The sequence below is a fragment of the Stomoxys calcitrans genome, chromosome 2 (genome assembly GCF_963082655.1).
Source record: "Stomoxys calcitrans chromosome 2, idStoCalc2.1, whole genome shotgun sequence".
NCBI lineage: Eukaryota > Metazoa > Arthropoda > Insecta > Diptera > Muscidae > Stomoxys > Stomoxys calcitrans.
In genome coordinates, this window is record NC_081553.1 from 21,493,345 (window position 1) to 21,514,712 (window position 21,368).

General features: G+C 35.2%; 1 protein-coding gene across 1 annotated transcript in view; it reads right to left on the minus strand.

Moving 5' to 3' along the window:
• Positions 1-275: 275 nt before the first annotated feature.
• LOC106086713 (protein hedgehog) overlaps positions 276-21,368 on the minus strand; it is a 45,723-nt gene continuing 24,630 nt past the window's right edge. The window contains exons 2-3 of the mRNA XM_013251489.2: positions 18,121-18,382; positions 276-1,457 (exon numbers count right to left, since the gene is read on the minus strand). Of these exons, the coding sequence (XP_013106943.1) occupies positions 805-1,457; positions 18,121-18,382 (915 nt within the window). The 3' untranslated portion in view covers positions 276-804. The remainder of the gene's footprint in view (positions 1,458-18,120; positions 18,383-21,368) is intronic.

Genomic DNA, 21,368 nt, shown 5'->3' on the forward strand with positions numbered 1-21,368 from the left:
AAATATAATAAATTTTTATAAATTTTGTGAAATTTCATAAACGTTATGAAATTTCATAAATTTTAAGAAATTTCATAAATTTTAAAAAATTTCATAAATTATATGAAATTTCTTAAATGTTATGCAATTTTATGAATTTTCACACATTTTAAGAGCTTTCATATAATTTACAAATTGTTATGCATATTAGGATTTTTCATATTTTTTAAGAACTTTCATATATATTATGATTTTTCATATATATTATGATTTTTAATAAATTATGTGAATTTTGTTATATTTTACAAATTATACGGTTTTATGTAATTTTTTTTTATTTTACCAATCGATTTCTAATTATTCCTTCTCCAAAACCCTGTCCCCCTTTTTGTAGATTTTTGTTTTTTTTTATCAATTACATACATACATATTTACATATTTTGATTTTTTTCTATCACTCAAGGACTATTTTTTTCAATATTATTAAAATTAAGAACAAATTATTTAACATAAATTATTATCAATACATTTTTATACAATTTGTTTTGATCTTCATTAATCTTTAAGTAAAATTTCATTTCTATTCATGGGAATGAAGTCAACTCATTTTCTTTTTTGCAGGGAATAGAATTAATTTCTTCATGTGTTTTATGCGCATGCGCATGCACTTCTTTAATTGGCCAATTGGGTAGTTAAAAAATTTCAATAATTTCCTACTTAAAGTCTAACAAAAAGGAAATAGAAAGAAGTGGCCAACCACCAACCAACAATCTATTTAAACTGGTAACTAGAATGGAGTTATTGTTCTTGGATAGTTTCAACCGCCTAATGCCGCCATGATTTGGGTACCACATAATTTTTCACACCATACAAAGCCTTGCCATACCAATGAACACCATTTTGCAATTGAGCTGTTGAATCCTTCCCCTCCTTGGAATGCGGCATCAATGATTTGATTGTTGACCATAGACGCATGGGGGCATAAGTCCAATGGGCCAAAGATTGGCTATTGATTATGGCATAGCATGAGGCAGCCACTGAGTTCACCACAATGGTTCCTTCTTTGGTTAGGGGAGCCACAAATCCATTTTTCAACACAGCTCTTAACTCCACAACACGTTGGGGTCGTATGGCACCCGTAGAGTCATGCACAAACACCTGATCGTCCTCCTGTACACGATCGGCGAACACATATTCGTTAAGGGATTTTTCACGATTCCATATCATAACCAAATGGCCGGGAGTCACGGTGAGTACGGCACCACTTTCGGTGGTTAATTGAACAAATTCCTGTGATTCTTGTAGATTACGATCCAAAAATAAAATTATTTCACTATAAATGGCTTGACCCTGTTCGTTGATGCTAAGGACACGATCGCCAATGCTTAGGTCTGTCATAGCTTTACGTTCACCGGTTTCGGTGAGTACGGTACTGTCTTTGGTAAAACAACCACTGTCATGGGGTGAATGGTAAGAATCTGAAATGAGAAAAAATAAAAAAAACGGAATTATTGGCATTGGCTTGATGGTAAACAAAAGACTTAAGAAACAAACTTGAAATAAAAAATGAAAAATCAACGAATCAATGATCACACCAAATGATCAATGATGATCAAAAAAGTTTTAGGAAAGTGAATCGGAGCACTATGGAGTATGGGTTAGCATGCTTGGCTGGTTTCAAATTCCGGGAAAAGAAATTTAACAATTACTCAAAAGACTTAAGAAACAAACTTAAATAGGTAAACATGTGAAACAACCCATGATTACCAAAAGCCTTAAGAAAGCGACTAGTTTAGCTGTGTTAGCAAGCTATTCCGGTTTCAAAACCATAGAAAATATATCGAAAAAAAATGTTATATCAATTTTTTTCTTTGTTGTTTAATTGATTTTATTTGTATGTGGTAAATGCCAGCCAAAAATAACTGATCTTGAAAGCATAGACTACAAAAAGAACTATTGGGTTGCCCAAAAAGTAATTGCGGATTTTTTAAAGGAAGTAAATGCATTTTTAATAAAACTTAGAATGAACTTTAATCAAATATACTTTTTGAACACTTTTTTTCTAAAGCAAGCTAAAAGTCACAGCTGATAACTGACAGAAGAAAGAATGCAATTACAGAGTCACAAGCTGTGAAAAAATTTGTCAACGCCGACTATATGAAAAATCCGCAATTACTTTTTGGGCAACCCAATATTTTATTTTTATTTTTTATATTTTTTTTCTTTAATTTTTTTTTTATTATATTTTATTTCATTTCGTTTTATTCACTTTTTGACTGACTGATGACTTGTAGTTTTAAAGTCAAGTCACTTGCAAACATTTTTGAAGCCTTAAAATCTTAAAAAAGGATTTAACTATGCTTCCTATCATGCGGCGAGCACTCTTGCTGTGATGCTCTACTAATCTAGCTAGGACTAGGCCATCTAATCTAATTTTGTGTTAATAATACCCTAACAAAAGATAGCTTGAGGTTTAACCACCAGCAGGGGCAACAGCCAACACAAAAATGCCTGTATCTTATTATTAGAGTCAAAAAGGCTTTCACAGTTGCCCATTTTTGTTGGTTTCATACCTTGCTCTCTCTCCCTCTTTCTCACTCTTCATCTCAAGGCAAATCTTTTTCTTCCATTATATTTTTTTCCTGAATTCCTCTTTTTGCATTGTTTTGTGGTTTTTGCGGTGGCATACCATTTGCCATTCGCTTTCTTTTGTTCTTTTTTTTTTTTTTGCAAAAGATTGGCTTACTTACTACCCAAGCCAAAGCGATCTAAAATGGTCGGGGCAAAATTCATAACAACAAAAACTTGGGAAAAAGAAATCCATACCGGGCCAATGTTGCTATGGTGTTGTTGGTATCTTTGCTCTAGCATCTGCCAAACGGTGTATCAATATCACCATCAACCATTCTATGCATGAACTGCCCTGTCTTGCCTTTTTTTGATGTGCTGATGGCTTTGGCAGGCTGATCTTGTTTTCTCAAGAGATTATTGATCAACAAACGATACCTCGTTCATACATTCGCTCGGACGCTCACTCGAGTCCCGACTCGAGCCAAAACAGATTAACGTAATTTTTATCCCCTTTATAAAATAAACAAGGTTGTGAAAACAGAAAGTATGCTGCAACAATTGAAATCCATCCCGATTTAGCTAAAGCATTTTCTTGTTACCTGTTTTATATTGAAAAAAAAGACTACAAACCAAGGAAGCAATAATGGCCCTAGCAACCATAGGACGGACAGGCCATAAATGTATAAGCGAACAAATCGCTTTGAAACCAGATTTTTTTTTGGGCGGAAACTGTAATACCTTGTTCATTTTTTTCTGTTTCGCAATTTTGTTGTTGAAAATTTTCCCATTTTGTTGGTGTTGATGGGCGTTGTATTGTTTCAGTTTCTTATCCTGGAAATCAATCAAGGCAAAAACAGAAAAAAAACCAACCTGTACCCAATCAAATTTAAAAATTGCTAAGAACATCATGTACATTAGGGATAACAAATGATCTCCATTACGACCACCCACACACTTTGTTTTGTAAAGAGAAATTTTATGAAATCCTTGATATCCTGGGAATCTTAGTGGTCCACCAAACTAGTTATTCCCATACTAAATATCAATGCTGAAACCATTTTAAAATATTACAGCTATGATTATGATAAGACCTTAAAAAATGTTTGTGTTTTTTTTTCTCTTCTAAAGGTTTTCAAAATTTTATTGGCCACTATTTAAATCAATATTTTATGTCCAAAACTTCAAAACAAACAACGCCCATTAATTGTGACTGGGGTCCACATCCATTCATTTTAACCTTATGTCTGTCCGTGTGTTTCTGTCCGTCCGTCCTTTGTTTTAATACACCAACAAAACCCTATAAATTATCCCAAACATGTCATGTGCTTAGAGAACTAACTGCTGCCTGTTGGCTACCTTGGATTTGTTTTTATTTTGTTGTTGTTGTTGTTCATTCCTCATAACTTGGCCCAGATCATCAGTGTGAGTTTGTTTGTATGTTGAGGTTTTCAATTTAACCAAAATAGATGAAATAAAATGCCTGTTGAAATGGTTTTCTTTGGTAAACGTTTCATCTTTTTTTTGTGGTTTTTAATATGAGCAACTGTTATAGCCGTGAAGAAGAAAGGGCCACTAACTGTGCTCTTTAGTGCATTAATGAGGTGGCCAAGTTGTAATCTTAAAAGATATGGTTGCATCTGCAATAGTCGCAAGACCGAGGTTGGGGAACAGTGGTCAAGAGAGGGGAAAAAGAGAAATAAAAGGTATAAACAGCAATGGGAGATCGGTATATCTGGAATGTGTCATAAAGAGTAATGGAACATTTCTCTCTCTCGCTCTCTCTTGCTAACGGTCTTATTAATGAGCAGGGCTGCCATATTAACTTGGAAGAAAATCAGCACTTTTCAAGAAAAAAAAAAACGGCACTTTCGGCATCGGAAATGCTTTAACAAAAAACACATAGTGTTTATAAAAAACTAGGTAAAAAGTATGTTGTTGTGAAATTTGGCTGGTCGCAAGTCTAAGGTTTAGGAACAGTGGTCAAGAAAAGAGAAAAAGAGAAATAAAAGATATTAACAATAATGCGAGATTGGTATATCTGGAATGTGCCATAAAGAGTAATGATAAACTTCGCTCTCTCTCTCTCTCTCTCTCTCTTGCTAACGGTCTTATTAATGAGCAGGGCTGCCATATTAACTTGGAAGAAAATCAGCACTTTTCAAGAAAAAAATGGCATTTTCGGCATCGGAACACTTGTTTTAACAGAAAAACGCATAGTGTTTATAAAAAATTAGGTAAGAAGTATGTTGTTGTTGTTAAATTTGGCTGATCGCAAGTCTAAGGTTTAGGAACAGTGGTCAAGAGAGGGGAAAAAGAGAAATAAAAGGTATAAACAATAATGGGAGATTGGTATTTCTGGAATGTGCCATAAAGAGTAATGGAATATTTCTCTCTCTCTCTCTCTTGCTAACGGTCTTATTAATGAACAGGGCTGCCAGATTAACTTGGAAGAAAATCAGCACTTTTCAAGAAAAAAAACGCCATTTTCGGCATCGCAACACTTTTTTCAACAAAAAACGCATAGTGTTAACAAAAAATTAAGTAAAAAGTATGTTGTTGTTGTGAAATTTGGCTGAAGTTGGGTAAGTACCCACCACCGGGTAAAAAACACTCTTTAGGTAATAGCAAACTATGATCATTAGCGCGGTTCGATTTTTTCCTTTTTAATCATATAACAAAAACGTAAACTACTCGCTATTCTAAGAAAATTCTCTGAAGAAAATCATGTCTCTTAAATAAAATCCTAATCCTCGCTTCTCGACTTGAAAATGTATTTGCAAGCCATTGGAAAAAAAATAAATAAATACTAGAAATAATAGCTTTTTCTAAAATAAAATCCTAATCCTCAGTTAGATACATGGTTTCTTCTGAGAAGTTTCTACGATTTTTAACCTTTTTTCGTCCATACAAATCAACCTACCTAAATGACCATATTTACCACGGATACAGAGGGGTCCAATAGGTCGCAATTTTTCATTTTGCTTTTTTTGCGAAATCAGGTAAAAATGCGTCACTCATGTGATCAAACATAGTTAGATCTAAATGGTAGATATATCGCGATATGGTCCGATTGAAACCTGATTTGGTGTGGATTTCAGTGTACTAATATTACTCTTCACAGGCCACCTTAGCGCAGAGGTTAGCATGCCCGCCTGTGGCGCTGAACGCTTGGGTTCAAATCCTGGCGAGACCATAAAAAAATGTTTAGCGGTGGTTTTGCTCTCCTAATGCCGGCGATATTTGTGAGGTACTATGCCATGTAAAACTTCTCTCCAAAGAGGTGTCGAATCTACCATACAACATTTTTGCCGAATATGCCATTTAAAAAAAAACTTTTTTTAAAATTTTTAAAAAGTCAGCATTTTAGAGTTAAAATCGGTAAATCTTAATTTTGAAGCTAAAAATTGGCAAAATGTGGAAAAGTCTGCAAATCTGGCAGCCCCTGTTAATGATTGGCCAACATCAAGATATGGCCTTTCTTCGAACTTAAAAAAATACATTTAAAAAAATAATAACTTTTTTTTAAATGTCGGCAAAATGTCGAAAAATCTGCAAATCTGGCAGCCCTGTTAATGAGTGTTAAAATAATCTGTCGTCGAACGCTTGATAATCATGTTTATATATCCCATACAAAACGATCTCCCTTCATAATTTCTTGAGCTTCTAGACGGTACAGTTATTATCTAATTTGGCTAGAGTTTTTTATGATGTTTTCTTGGTCCATAACATGATATAGTTGCCATAAAAACCTATCTACCAAGCTAAGAGGTTAAGGCCCCTAAGTGTGCAATCATTATCCGATTTGTCAGAAATTTCGCAATATGGCCACCAACAATCATGTCTAGTATGGTTTAAATCTGTCTATAACTTGATATAGCACCCATAAGCTTCTAGAGGCCGCAATTATTATCAGATTTGGCTGAAATTTTGCACTGTTTTGTGTGTTTTGTTACAACTTCCAATACCCATGCCTAGTATGAACCGTATCTGTCTGTAACCTGCTAACGCTCCCATATATACTGGTCTGACGAATTGACTTCTTGAGCCCCTAGAAGGCGCAATTATTATCAGATTAAGTGAAATTTTGTACGATGACTTCTTTTATGATTTTCAACATACATGTCAAGTGTGATCCGAGTCGGTCCATAACCTGGTATAGCTCCCATATAAAGCGGCATGCCGATTTTACTCCTCTAGCCTCTAGAGGGCGCAGTTATTATCCAACTGGTCTGAAATTTTGCATGTTAAGTTTTTTTGTGATTTGCAAAATCTATGTTAAGTATGGTCTAAACTCATATATATCGTTTTAACGCTTCAATATACATAAGCCGACCTCCCGATTTTACTCTTTATATACCCATGGTGTAACACGCTTTTACTGTTTTTTTTCTTTTTTGCTTTTGTTATAACACCTAACCACTGTTTAACATTTTTTCCCATTCATTGATTTTTTATCACCATTTATTTTACAATTGGATTCTTTCACATCTTTTGTTGAACTCTTTGACAACCAGCGATCACATCCGATTTAATATGGGCTCCCGTGGTTAAACAATAAAAAGCAACACAAACACGTATAAAGGAATTTCGGAATTATGAAAATGAAATGAGCCCCCCAAACCGCTATAGAGTTTTGGAATATTTAGGCCTTTTTTTCTAATGACATGATAATGCTTTTATGTAGCCCTTTAGAGCATCACACAAAGCAGAGCGGGGAAATTAAACCTTAGTTGTCATTTTTGAAAACAAAACCTAAACTAGAAATCCCCTTTGGTGTTAACGGTGTCTGTGTGTTGGCATTGGTCAGTCTTCTTCTTCTCCTTCTATTTCTACTGGGTAAGGTTGGTTACATTTACTATGGCTACGACATGATAGGGTCTCTCTGCTGGGTTTGATGGTGATGCCAAACCAAGCATTTAAGCATTTGCGCCGACAAATGGTCCCTAATCGTTAACGATATTGGTGTGAAATGCATGTCGGCTAAATATTAAAATGAAAACGAATCCAACAAACAAACCTAACAAGCTAGCCGAGAGATTTCTCAAACAAACACACACTGAGTCGAAGGCACGGTTACAAAAAAAAAAACCAACCAGGCCTCTTAAAATTCCCCCCTTATGCCTGGATGCCTGCCTGACTGATTAAATGTGTGTGTGTGTGTGTGTACGTACGCTTGTGGGGTCTTTGAGATGTATCTTGAAGGGTCATAAATTAATAAACCATTAAAGTGGTTAAAAAATTATCGTTAATTTTATCTCGCTTTGACGCTGACGACGAAGACTAAACTGATAAATTATTACAAAACAGAAGACACAGCCATTCAGCCAGCTAGCTAGCCACAGTCCAGCACAGTCATAGCCCAGCATTTCCATTTCGGGCGCTTTGACCATGTTCTGGTAACAGATGCATTGTGTGTGTAAGCCCACCTAAAGAATTCTCGCACACAAAGTGAGAGGAGGCTCGCACGAGCTTGTATTCCTTCCTTTACCAAATCCCCCACTCCAACAACAAAAAAAAAAAGTGGAAAGTGTGACTGCGGTCAAAACACTACCTTAACTCGTCATGATGCACTACAACATGACTGACGACTGACTGCAGTGTTTTGATATTCTTGACTGGACTTTGCTTTAAGTGGAGGAATTGGGAGAGTAAAAGTGATGGGGGGAAGGGGTTATTTCTAGGGTACATTGTCCATGAACATGACTTTAATGTGGTGGCTTGACAAGATCTTAAATTTTTGGTAATTTGTTTTCATCATGTTTTCTTGGCCCAAGAGCTTCAGAGCTCTCCCCTCACGGCCTTCTTCCTCACACACACACACACACACACACACACACATACACACTTATATATAAGAGTACAATATAAAAATAAATGGCATAAAAGGAAATAACCAGAACGCCACAAGAATGCCTGGGAAAAAATTTTATCGGCCAGCTAAGTAACCACAACAATAACAACAACAGCAACATAAGCAATACAACAACACTCGGCTTATGCCTTCGTTCCAGAAACTGTGAAATTTTTTAGAGAGCGCCAGTCATAAAAAGAGTTAAGCCTCTTTAGAAGCTTATCAGTTGTAATTAATGAGCATAAATTGAAGGATTTAAATTTTTGAGGTTGACAAAGGGCTCTCTCACTCTCTGTTATTTTTTGCAGAGACAAATTGGAAAGAGCATGTCAAGCTGTTCATAATTAATTACAATTGACAATTGAGAGTATATACATTAAGAGAGAGAGAGATAGAGAGAGAGAGAGAGAAAGATTAATATAACTTTTTTGGGTTTGAAAATTTTAATATTTCTATACCCTTCACCATGGGATGGCGGTATACTAATTTCGTCATTCTGTTTGTAACTCCTTGAAATATTCGTCCAAGACCCCACAAAGTATATATATTCTTGATCGTCATGACATTTTAAGTCGATCTAGCCATGTCCGTCCGTCCGTATGTCTGTCGAAAGCAAGCTAACTTTCGAAGGAGTAAAGCTAGCCGCTTCTTATAAATGTAGGTTGGTTGGGATTGTTAATGGGCCATATCGGTCCATATTTAGATATAGCTGGATCGATCTTGGATCTTGACTTCTTGAGCCGATAGAGGGCGCAATTCTTATACGATTTGGCTGAAATTTTGCATGAGATGTTTTGTTATGATTTCCAATAATTGTGTCAGATATAGTTCAAATCGGTCCATAATCTGATATAGCTGCCATATAAACCGATCTGGGGTCTTGACTTCTTGAGCGTCCATAGGGCGCAATTCTTATCCGATTTGGCTGAAATTTTGCATGAGGTGTTCTGTTATGATTTCAAATAACTGTGTCAAATATAGTTCAAATCGGTTAATAACCTGATATAGCTGTCATATAAACCAATCTGGGGTCTTGACTTCTTCAGCCTCCAGAGGGCGCAATTCTCATCCGATTTGGCTGAAATTTAGCATGAGGTGTTCTGTAATGATTTCCAATAACTGTGTCAAATATGGTTCAAATCTGTTAATAACCCGATATAGCTGTCATATAAACCGATCTGGGGTCTTGACTTCTTGAGCCACTAGAGGGCGCAATTCTTATCCGATTTGGCTGAAATTTTGCATGAGATGTTCTGTTAGGATTTCCAATAACTGTGCTAAATATGGCATAAATCAATTCATTACCTAATATAGCTGTCCTATAAACCGATTTGGGGTCTTGACTTCTTGAGCCACTGGAGGCTCTAGAGGGCATAATTATTATCCGATTTGGTTGAAATTTTGTACAATGGCTTCTCCCATGACCTTCAACATACGTGTCAAATATTGTCTGAATCGGTCTAAAGCCTGATACAGCTTCCCTATAATCCGATCTCATTATTTTACTTCTAAAGCCCCTATAAGGCCCAATTCTTATTGGATTTGGCATAGACTTTTACTATGCTCTCCACCATTCAGTTCAATTAGCATAGCAATTCTTTTCGTTTATCCTTTATTTGTCTAAAAAGAGATACCGTGAAAGAACTCAACAAATGCGATCCATGGTGGAGGGCATATAAGATTCGGGCCGGCCGAACTTAACACGCTTTAAATTGTTTGAGTTAGCAATGCCTATTGGAAGAAGAATTTAGGGAAAAAGGGCAGAAGATGAAGGCGCTTGGAAATTCCTTGTAAGTTGAGTTACAGAATCTGTGAGGGCTTACTTTTAAAGGTGTAAAAACAGGCTCTTGAAATTCTATACAAATATTTCTTCTTAGTGTAGGTGGCAAATTTTGCCCATGAACATTCCACTAAGGAACAGGAGCAAACTTCTTACATATCAATGAGTGCAGTCCGATTTCAGGTTTCAAGCTCAATGATAAGGGGCCTCCTTTTTATAGCCGAGTCCGAACGGCGTGCGACACCTCTTTGGAGAGAAGTTTTACGTGGCATAGTACATCAAAAATGAATTTTTTTTTCTGATGGTCTCGCCAGGATTCGAACCCAGACGTTCAGCGTCATAGGCGGACATGCTAACCTCTGCGCTACGGTGGCCTTAGTGTAGGTTGGTAATTGATTTATGTATCTTCCCAGTTGACTTCTTTAAGCCTCTAGAAGTCGCAATTATCATCCGGTTCGGCTGAAATTTGTCACGTCGTGTTTTGTTATGAGTTTTATGAGCTTAGCCTATAGAGGGAGTCTTTATTATTCGATCTGGCTGAAATTTTGCACATAATAACTTCTAAAATTCATGACCATTACCATGTTCCTACAAAAACCGATCTCCTTACATGATGTTGGGTATACATTTGACCGTCCTATTTTATAAGAAAATTTTTTGTGCTCATATAGAAACTCATATCCTCCATTTTTTTCCTTTTTATCCCACATGAAATATGCATGAAATTTGGTATGGAATGTTGTATTACACATCTGAAAGCATCTGCTAAATTTTATAAAAATCAGTTCAGATTTAGATAAAGACGTCGTTGTGGAACGGGTTATCGTTAACCGATAGCCTTAATATTTCGTATTTTTCTTATTGGGATCAAAATGAAAAATCATGAAGGTTATGCGTTTCAAAAAAAAGAAAAAGTACTCTAGCATAGAGATAAGATTCAGTCCGGCCGAACTTAACACGTTTTTACTTATTAAATTTTGTTATTAGGTTTATAATTCGCTTAAAGATATATTTTTCTTTTCATACTTGCTCTATTAACTTTTAATTTTTCCACAAATCATTTTGTTACAGTGGTTAACTACAACTTCCACTTTATTGAAATAAATCTCTCAGCATCATATCATGCCATGCACATCGATGTCTATCTTAAATCTAAGCCAAAGTTATAATTCATAACATAAAACCACCAATCAACCATTAATCATGGCTATTACAGCAAAAACCATGCCTAAAACTAAACCCCAAAAAACATGCACTATATAAAAAAAAATTGCCTACACTACTGTGGCCATTACTAAACAACATGTATGTGTTTATGTATGTATGGGTTTTTATGTATGTAAGATGTATTCAGGGCACACATCACATCACCCCAAAGATAAGATAAAAATGCCGCAACGTTAGTAATAAAAAAATATTTGAATTGAAAATAAAAGGACGACAATTATGTGAATGTGGCCTATTAACAGCAGGGAGTTGAAAAACAAACAAACAAACAAATGACCGACAGAACATGACCTGCCAAAGGGAAGGATGGCAACGGTATCAAAGACCACACATTTAGTATTGGCAGGGGAAAGGAAGGGTCTCAGAGAGAGTGATTGGATGTAATTGTAACACAGGGTTGCTAGTAGATAAGATCAAAGGCTTTACGTACTTGCCTTTTTCTCCAAAACTAAAAGAGACAGAGATAGGTAGTTGGTTTTTTTTCTTGTGTGTATGTGGTGCTCTTTCTTTGTGGGCCATATGTTTAAAGGTCATTTGTTCTAAGATCCTTTTACAGGATCAATATATTACCAAGTGCCAAGTGATGGCGGTTAGCAATGTCACATTAAAGTCACAATATTTGTGTAATATTACTTTTCTCGCTCGCCATCATGCTGGCTCTCGCCTTTCAAGTATCTTTGGAGTGACATCAAAGTGGCAAAGCAGGGGACAATGCTTTATTTTTTGTCATGCCGCCGCCTTTGAAATCTAGGCTCCTGGGAAGAAAATTAAATGAATGAGAATACAATATACCGACAGACAGACATGAAGATGGAAGGACGGACGGACGATTGCTTGTACATTTCTTGGGTGTGAAATATTTGTACATTTTTTTCTTCTTGTTTCCCATCCCACATAGGCTGACTCACAGTTTAAGAAGATTTGTGATTTGTTTATTTCACCATGATTTGTTCACCTTTATGTTGGCCACAATTAATCAAATCTGTAGAAACAACAACAAACCGTTTTAACGGAATATTTAACCTGGCTATAACATACAATGTTGAACATATTTTAAAACTCCTTAAAAATTGCATCTTTCTCAACTCTAACTGGAAGTGTATGTGTTTTATTTGTTTTTTTTTCCCTTGCAGGCTGCAAATCTTGACCACCACGCGTACAGTGTATAAATTGACCATTAATAAATTATATTCATGTCATCGTAAATCCACACATGAAAGCCTACAGTGTAAGTAATGTTTTAAAGACAAAAAACAAATGCAGAAAACAAATTTTGTTTACACTCAAAGAAACAAAATGAAATTAAAATAAAATAACATATAAATAAAAAAGAAGTAAAAAGGCATCTATTGGGTTGCCCAAAAAGTAATTGCGGATTTTTTAAAAGAAAGTAAATGCATTTTTAATAAAACTTAGAATGAACTTTAATCAAATATACTTTTTTTACACTTTTTTTCTAGAGCAAGCTAAAAGTAACAGCTGATAACTGACAGAAGAAAGAATGCAATTACAGAGTCACAAGCTGTGAAAAAATCCGCAATTACTTATTGGGCAACCCAATTGTTCGCCCGGGCCCAACTTTGGATACCCACCACCTCGAGTATATATGTAAACCACCTTTCGTCAAAATCCGGGGAAAATCCATACCTTATGCCCCATAGCAGCTATATCGAAATATGTTCCTAGATATAGTAGCTATATCTAAAAATACACCGATCTGAACCATAAACGACACGGATGTCGAAAAGCCTTACATAAGTCACTGTGTCAAATTTCAGAGAAATCGGATTATAAATGCGCCTTTTATGGGGCAAAGACTTTAAATCGAGATATCGATCGATATGGCAGCTATATGCAAATCTAAACCGATCTGGGCCAAATTGAAGAAAGATGTCGAAGGGCCTAACACAACTCATTGTCCCAAATTTCGGCAACATCGGACAATAAATGCGCCTTTTATGTGTCCAAAACCTTAGATCGAGAGATCGGTCTATATGGCAGCTATATCCAAATCTAGGCCGATCTGGGCCAAATTGCAGAAATATGTCGAGGGGCTTAACTTAACTCACTGCCCCAAATTTAGGCGACATCGGACAATAAATGCGCCTTTTATGGGCCCAAAACTTTAAATCGAGAGATCGGTCTGTATGGCAGTTATATCCAAATCTGGACCGATCTGGGCCAAATTGAAAAAAAAATGTCGAAAGGCCTAACACAACTCACTGTCCCAAATTTCGGCAACATCAAACAATAAATGCGCCCTTTATGGGCCCAAAATTTAAATCGAGAGATCGGTCTGTATGGCAGTTGTATCCAAATCTGGACCGATCTGAGCCAAATTGAAGAAAGATGTTGAAGGGCCTAAGTTAACCCACTGTCTCAAATTTTAGCAAAATCGGACAATATATGCGCCTTTTATGGGCCCAAAACCTTAAATCGAGAGATCGGTCTATATGGCAGCTATATCCAAATCTAGACCGATCTGGGCCAAATTGAAGAAAGATGTCGAAGGGCCTAACACAACTCATTGTCCCAAATTTCAGCAAAATCGGATAATAAAGGTGGCTCTTATGGGCCTAAAGCCCTAAATCGGCGGATCGGTCTATATGGGGGGCTATATCAATACATAGTCCGATATAGCCCATCTTCGACCTTAACCTGCTTATGGACAAAAAAAGAAATTGTGTAAAGTTTCAGCTCAATATCTCCATTTTTAATACTTGTAGCGCGATTTCAACAGACAGACGGACGGACATGGCTAGATCGTCTTAGATTTTTACGCTGATCAAGTGTATATATGCTATATAGGGTCGAAAATGGATATTTCGATGCGTTGCAAACGGAATGACAAAATGAATATACCCCCATCCTTCGGTGGTGGGTATAAAAAGGAAATCAGTCTATACTGGGTGCCAGGTCAGGTTGGCATCGACGGTAACGTTCAAACTGACTTGGAGAAAAAAAATAAATGCAAATTCTCTCCCTTTAATCTCGCGTTACACTCATCAGCACCTACTTAACAGAAAGCTTGAGAACAAATGTCGTAGAGCGACATCTTGAATTATTCCAAGAATCTTAATCGGAAACAAAGGACAATTCTCAAAGTAAAATAGAATAAAATAAAATACACATATATGCACATAATTGTAGTAATCAAAACAAAAGACTTAAGACACAAACTTGAAATTAGGAAATTTGGTCAATAGACATTCATTAAATCGTGGCGATGATTAAAAGGCGATTAAAAGTAGAACTAAACTATTGAACCAGTTTTATAACCTACTACCCTTAGATGCGGCATAAATTAATTTATAATTTTTTAATAGGCAAAAAACAAAAGACTAAGCGAAAAACTCAAAAATCAAAAATGTCTGCAAAGATTATTGAAGCAATTTTCAATCGTATCGTAAAATTAAATTTTTTATTTTGATTTAAGTTTTTAAACTATGATTCTGAAGTTTATATACATTTTTTTTCATTTCTTTTAGATTTTTTTAGGACCTTAGATGCTCTGAGTGTATGGGCTCGTCCTTTTTTTTAACCTTATCCCAAAGAAGTTTACTTAAGAAACCACTTGGAAACTGGCATAAGATTCACTACCTCCCTAACTTCCTCTTACTCTCACAAATCCAACTCCTTAGAAGAGATCCTCCTATTATGGACCTTGTCTCAGTGTGTGTGTATGCATGTGTGTGCGTTTGGAGTTGTTTGGACGGGTTTGCTGTTCAATGTTTTTTGTTTCTGTTCTGTTTATGCCAGAAACAGCAGCCTCCAAAAGTATTAATGTTAGTTGAGATTGTTGTTTTTGTTGGATCTCACGATCGGTCTTGGCGCAATTGGTGGGTTTTGATTTTTTTTTCATGTTTGGGGTTTTTGTTTTAGTTTGCAAAACTTCTGCCGTCTCCTTGCCTGCATGGTGGCATGGCAGTTTTGTGTTTTAGCCTTGTTAAAACAGGCTTTTTGTCTGTTTGCAACAGAAAATCAAAATAATTTTCAATGTGAGTTTAAATTGCGCGCTCGTCGAAGCTTCTTCATCTTCATGGAGCTAAAACGATTCTAAGCCTATAGTCAGCCAGTGACTCCACCGCCACCACCACCACCATCAGCCAAGTTGGTGGAGTAATGGTAATGGTGGTGTTATTGGTGTTGCTCGTGTACGGGTGTTGTTATGGTTATCGTTAATGCTGTTCTTGTTGTTGTTGCTGCTGTTGTTCTTGTTATTGTTTGCCCTCAGTAGATGATTATTATTAGTGTTTCTGTTTTTTTTTTGTGTTTGTATCAATGGTGTTATTGTTGCTGTTCTTGTAGCCGATTTTTTCTTTTTTTTGTTTTGTGGTATGGTATTAAAGGTTTTGTTGTTATTGCAATTGTTGTTGCTTCTGATGAAACAGGTATTTTTATACATCTCTGGTAGTTAATGAAACATGATGGGTAAAATGGTTTTTGTTTCATGCTTTGCTTGGATATTTATACCCATTCCCAATCTTGGCCAAACCGAACTTAACTGAGCTCCACCAACAAAGAGCAACAAGCATGGTGGAGCAGCAAATAAGCGTCTGAAGAATGCTGGTTACTTCAGGTGGGATTTTTATGAAGTATTCCGGTTTGGGGTTGCTGTCTCTTTTACCAGGCTTCTTATTCTTCGTTCCTTGCTGCTGATGTTGTTGCTTCTTGGGAAGATTTTGAGAAGTTGCAGGTCGAGTCATCATCATCATCATCCTCAACGGCAGCAGCAGCTACAGCATCATCGTTATGTGTATTACATGAGTGGCTATGAAAGCCCATCTTAAGCTACAAGCTTAAGTGCCACAGCTACCACTACTGCAACCACTACTGGTGAAGCTGAAGCCAAAGCTGGAGCTGGTGTTGTACGAAATACAAGATGATGCTGATATTTAAGCGCTGACGTCGTTGCCGCCACCGCTGCTTTGGCTTTTGCACCATTCCCGTATGTTGGCTAAGATCAACTTCATTGGAATTTGTGTCGTATTCTCCCGGCTTGGAGTTTTCTGGTTTTTGATTTCGTTTTCTTCTTTTACTTAGGCGATGTGCCATGAGAAACTCATTGGGTGTCGTATCATCAATTCGTTTAATTTGACAGGCGCAAACCTAAACATGTCAAAACAACATACAAACGGTCGTCGGCCAACAGATATCGCCACAAGAGACACCGACAAACATACTAACAAAGAGCACATGGCTGACACAAATAAGTATACTGCAAAAAAAGGTTGCCACATGGAAAAGTGTGCAGACTAGCAACAAAATTCTCCAGAATTAAGTTAAAATAATTAAAAGTAGCCTTTTAACTGTTTTTTTTTTTTTTCTTTGAATATAAATAAATAATATTTATTTTCAAAATAAAGACATAATACTAATTGTCTTTTAACTTTATTTGTTTTATTTTATATTTTATTTTATATTATTTTATTTTATTTTATTTTATTTTATTTTATTTTATTTTATTTTATTTTATTTCATTTTATTTTATTTTATTTTATTTTATTTTATTTTATTTTATTTTATTTTTTATTATTTTAATTAGATTTTTTTATTTAGGTTTTTTTTTTAATTTTTTAATTTCATTTCATTATTATTTATGTTATAATCTATAACAAAATAACATTTCATTTATATATTTTATTTAAGTTTTTATTATTGTTACGTAGAATTTTAGTTAGGTGTCTTCGAAATTACGTCATGGTAACACTGCTTGTAACACTACAAGCCATTGTTGCAACGTTTTGTGGTAGGGAGTCTTGTAACAAAATATGGTAAGAAAGAGAAGAGCCAGGGAAAACTTTGCATGTAACCAACAACCATTCATCTGTCTGAATGACTGTCCGAATATGTCTTTCCAAATGTCTGTCTTTCATTTTCTTTCTTGTTTTTTTTTGCTCTTCTTACTCGTGGTTGTCTTTCTGAATCTTGTTTGATGTGGTCTTGCCTTCGCTGTGTGATCCTCCAGCCTCTGCTATCTGCTCTGTAGCTTTGCCATACGTACAAGTATATGATGTTAAGCGAATGCGTGTTTAAAGAGATTTGACCATTTCTAATTCGATTTGATTTGGGTAGACACACAAATCTAATTTACGCCTTAAAACATTAGCCCCCCGAATAACGTCAGGCTGCCGACAACAAGAAAGATAACTTCGCCCATATTGCCCAGTCCAGCAAGCAAGCAAGCAACCAACCAACCAACTAGCCCGTCAGCCAGCCAATTGCCTACGCTTGTCCGTCTGTCTTGTTGTCTGCAGTGGCAGCAGTTAGTCCAGGTCCAATATGCTTAGCTGGGTTACGTAGCCACAGGAATCTAGCGTATAAATACCAAGAATCACAAGTTGTTTTGTGGTAATTGACGTTAAACATGCAAAATAATGCTCGTTAGTGTCAATTCCCAAGAAAAACCCCAACAATCAAGCATATACATACGAGTATATCCATATCCATATAGGTTTGGTAGTACTGCCAGCCAAGCGACTCTAATACAAACTGACAATGCGTGTACCTAATTGACGCGCATTATCAGTAAGGACAGACACAGGGCCGACTGCATAGATGAATGAAGAAACCCCAGGAAAATGTGTGACTTTCTTGGCACTTTATTATTAACACTTGAGCATTGTATGGGCTAACCTTTGAATTTGTTGAATTTCTATTATGTGATGGGCAGTGATTTGTTTTTTTTTTTTGTACATTGCAATTGACTTACCAGACTTAACGGAACAATGTATATGCGCTCGAGTCTCATAGTAGACCCAATCGAAGCCAGCCTCCACAGCCAAACGGGCCAACATGCCATATTTGCTACGATCACGATCCGAGGTGGTTATGTCAACGGCACGGCCCTCATAATGCAAGGAGTTGGCATCGTGTAAATACTCTTCATCCCAGCTTTCGGTAACACGCAGGCGTACCCCAGGCCATTGATTCATAACCGATATGGCCAAGGTGTTGAGTTTTTCTTTGCAGCGCTAAAAATAAAAAAAAAATAATTATTACCACATATTATTATAATAAAGAATAAAAATTTTCTCTTATAAAAATTTTTTGGATTTTTTTAAACATGGAGTTCGGTAATGGAAATTTCCAAATGTGTAAGAGTGCGTAGGCCTAATTGGTATATAGCCTACTCCCTCACACTTGTTGCGGCTATTCTTCAACACCCCTACTCATCTGCTTTCAATGGATGTGCTTGAGTATGTGTGTGTGTAAGTCTGTGTGCCTGCCTGTGTTCATTTGATTCAATGTTTAGTTCGAGGCGTGGTAAAAAGGCCACAAAGAGAAAATTCATTCACTCGTTCATTCATTATGGAACAAAATGAATACCCAATTGATTTGGGATGAAAGATCTCAATTCTTTTAATTCAAAATAGTTGGGGTTTTTTACCGTTATTTTGAAGTTATCAATAATAAGGTAACTGAAAAGGAAAGTCTTGAGAAGGAAAAGCAATTTGAAATAAAATTTAATTTGAGATATACTGTTCAATGTCTAAAGTTGAACGGCCTTACTCACAAAACATAATGCAGCCTTAAAATAGGTTTATTTGACAGTTCTATAAAGGAAATCTGTGAAATAAACATATTTCAAATCTACATTAAGTTTTGTGAATAAGGCTGTCAGTCTTTGTTTTATTTACTTTGTGTTTAGTTATAATTATTTGTAAACAAAATTGAATAGAAAAAAGAGATTAAATATTTAATTATGATCAATAATTGGGGTCACCATGCTTGCAGCGCAGTATTTTCAGTACTAGACATATTGCTCTCGAGAAACCTATTTGGGTTGGGTTCTAAAAGTACACTCAGAGAAAGTCAGCTGAACAGAAAGTCTGCTGATTATGGGACAACAGTATATTTTTGCTAAATCAGCAAACAATTTCTGTTGTTTTCAAATTATAAAAAGTTAAAAAAAAGCTTAAAAATTTAATAAATATATCAAAAATTTTAAATTCCATCTTATCTTTCAATGTTACAAGCATATATAGTAAAATGTTTTCCATTTTTTATGATTGGGTTATTATTGAAAGAATCTGGAATCTCAACTACAATTATATTTAAGTTTTTAATCAAAAATGAAAGCCCCATATTGGCCCAATATTGTTTAGAAATTTTTAATTTATAAACAACAAACTGTGATTGCTGATATCAGCAGACTAATTTCTTAGGGAGTAGGTAAAAGCGTTTTCCTTCTAATCCGCTTTACCTATGGAAAGGAAAGGGGGTGGATAATCTTTATTACCTACTGTGTAAATCCAAACCGATAAAAAAACGTCATAAATTTTGTTTTATTTTACTTTCTTATTTATTAATAAAATAATTATTTTATTTTATTTTATTTTGTTTTATTTTATTTTATTTTATTTTATTTTATTTTATTTTATTTTATTTTATTTTATTTTATTTTATTTTATTTTATTTTATTTTATTTTATTTTATTTTATTTTATTTTATTTTATTTTATTTTATTTTATTTTATTTTATTTTATTTTATTTTATTTTATTTTATTTTATTTTATTTTATTTTATTTTATTTTATTTTATTTTATTTTATTTTATTTTATTTTATTTTATTTTATTTTATTTTATTTTATTTTATTTTATTTTTTTTTATTGTTTTTTTTTTTTAATCTATTGCCTCTTGAAATTGGTCTATTACCAAAACATTGATACCACAACCAGCCCACCTCCTGCACTCAGTGTTTATACATATTTCCTAAACAAAAGCCATTCAAAAGATACAACAAGCTGTCTGTTTACGCTTTGTCAATGGTAAGTGAAACCTTTGACAAAAATTATTTATTTATAAATAATTAGCAATGGCTTTTAAAGCGAAATATTTTTGTCCGTACATATCATTCCACCGATAAATTGCAATTATGCAAACTGTGACAAATGCCATTGTGACAAGAGGAAACTGAGAACAACTGATTTTCTTTTGCTTCTTCGAGCTTCAACCAAATACCACAACATAAAACCGAAATGAAACCACAGGCTCTTTCGAAATGTATATCTGTTGGCCATGTATGGCTGTATGTTTGGTGCTCTTTAGCAAATTGATTTTTACGGTGTTTTATACACTCAACACTCTACCGCACACTGACAAAGCCACATGGAAGGACGAATGTTTGCACACATTCTATTGCCATTATCCAGGCGACATGACAGCTTGCCAAGATACGGAGAGAGAATATAGGGGCTTGGTGTTGCCTTTCGCTAGGGTCAGTATACAAAATCAAGGCCGTTAATAATTGATTTTGTGGTTGAAAATTGCGCTTCTGTCCAGTTAAGATTTTCTAGGAATTTCCCAAAGGAAGATAAAATAGTTTTTTTTTTTTTAAATATATTGAAGAAATTCAAAATGTTTTTCTTTTTCTCTATAACCATGATGATGATTTTTATTCCTTTCTATTTTTTTTTTTTGGGTTTCTTCCACAACGATACATTATTTCAATATTTATTCATGACATTCTTGGCAAATAGCGGCTTGAACAAAAACGAAGAAAAGCCAAATCAATCTTTGTGTCCCGCACATATACGCACACACACAAACACACACTCTTTCGTTAAAGAAAATATTTGCCCTTTAGTTAGAAGGGGGTTTCTTCGATCTCTCTTACCTAAAACCAAAATCTGAAGTGAAAATTCTTCAGATACTTTCCAATTTCCATACCTTCTTATGGATATTTTACCAATTTAAACAAGACGGGGGAAAAAAGGAAAAACCTTTTAATACTATTTAAATAAAAAAAAAATTGGGAAAATTTGTTACCATGCCCGACCATGGGGGAAAAGCAAGAAGCAATCAAGCAAACAAGTGTTTAAGCAAATGAGAGAGTAAGTCGTTAGCCCGTTCGGGCCAACACAACACTTAGGAGTCTTTATACAAATTATATCAATATTTGCTTAAGTGCATTCCCTAAACAATGTTAAACGAGATGCCATAGATTTCATTTTCAT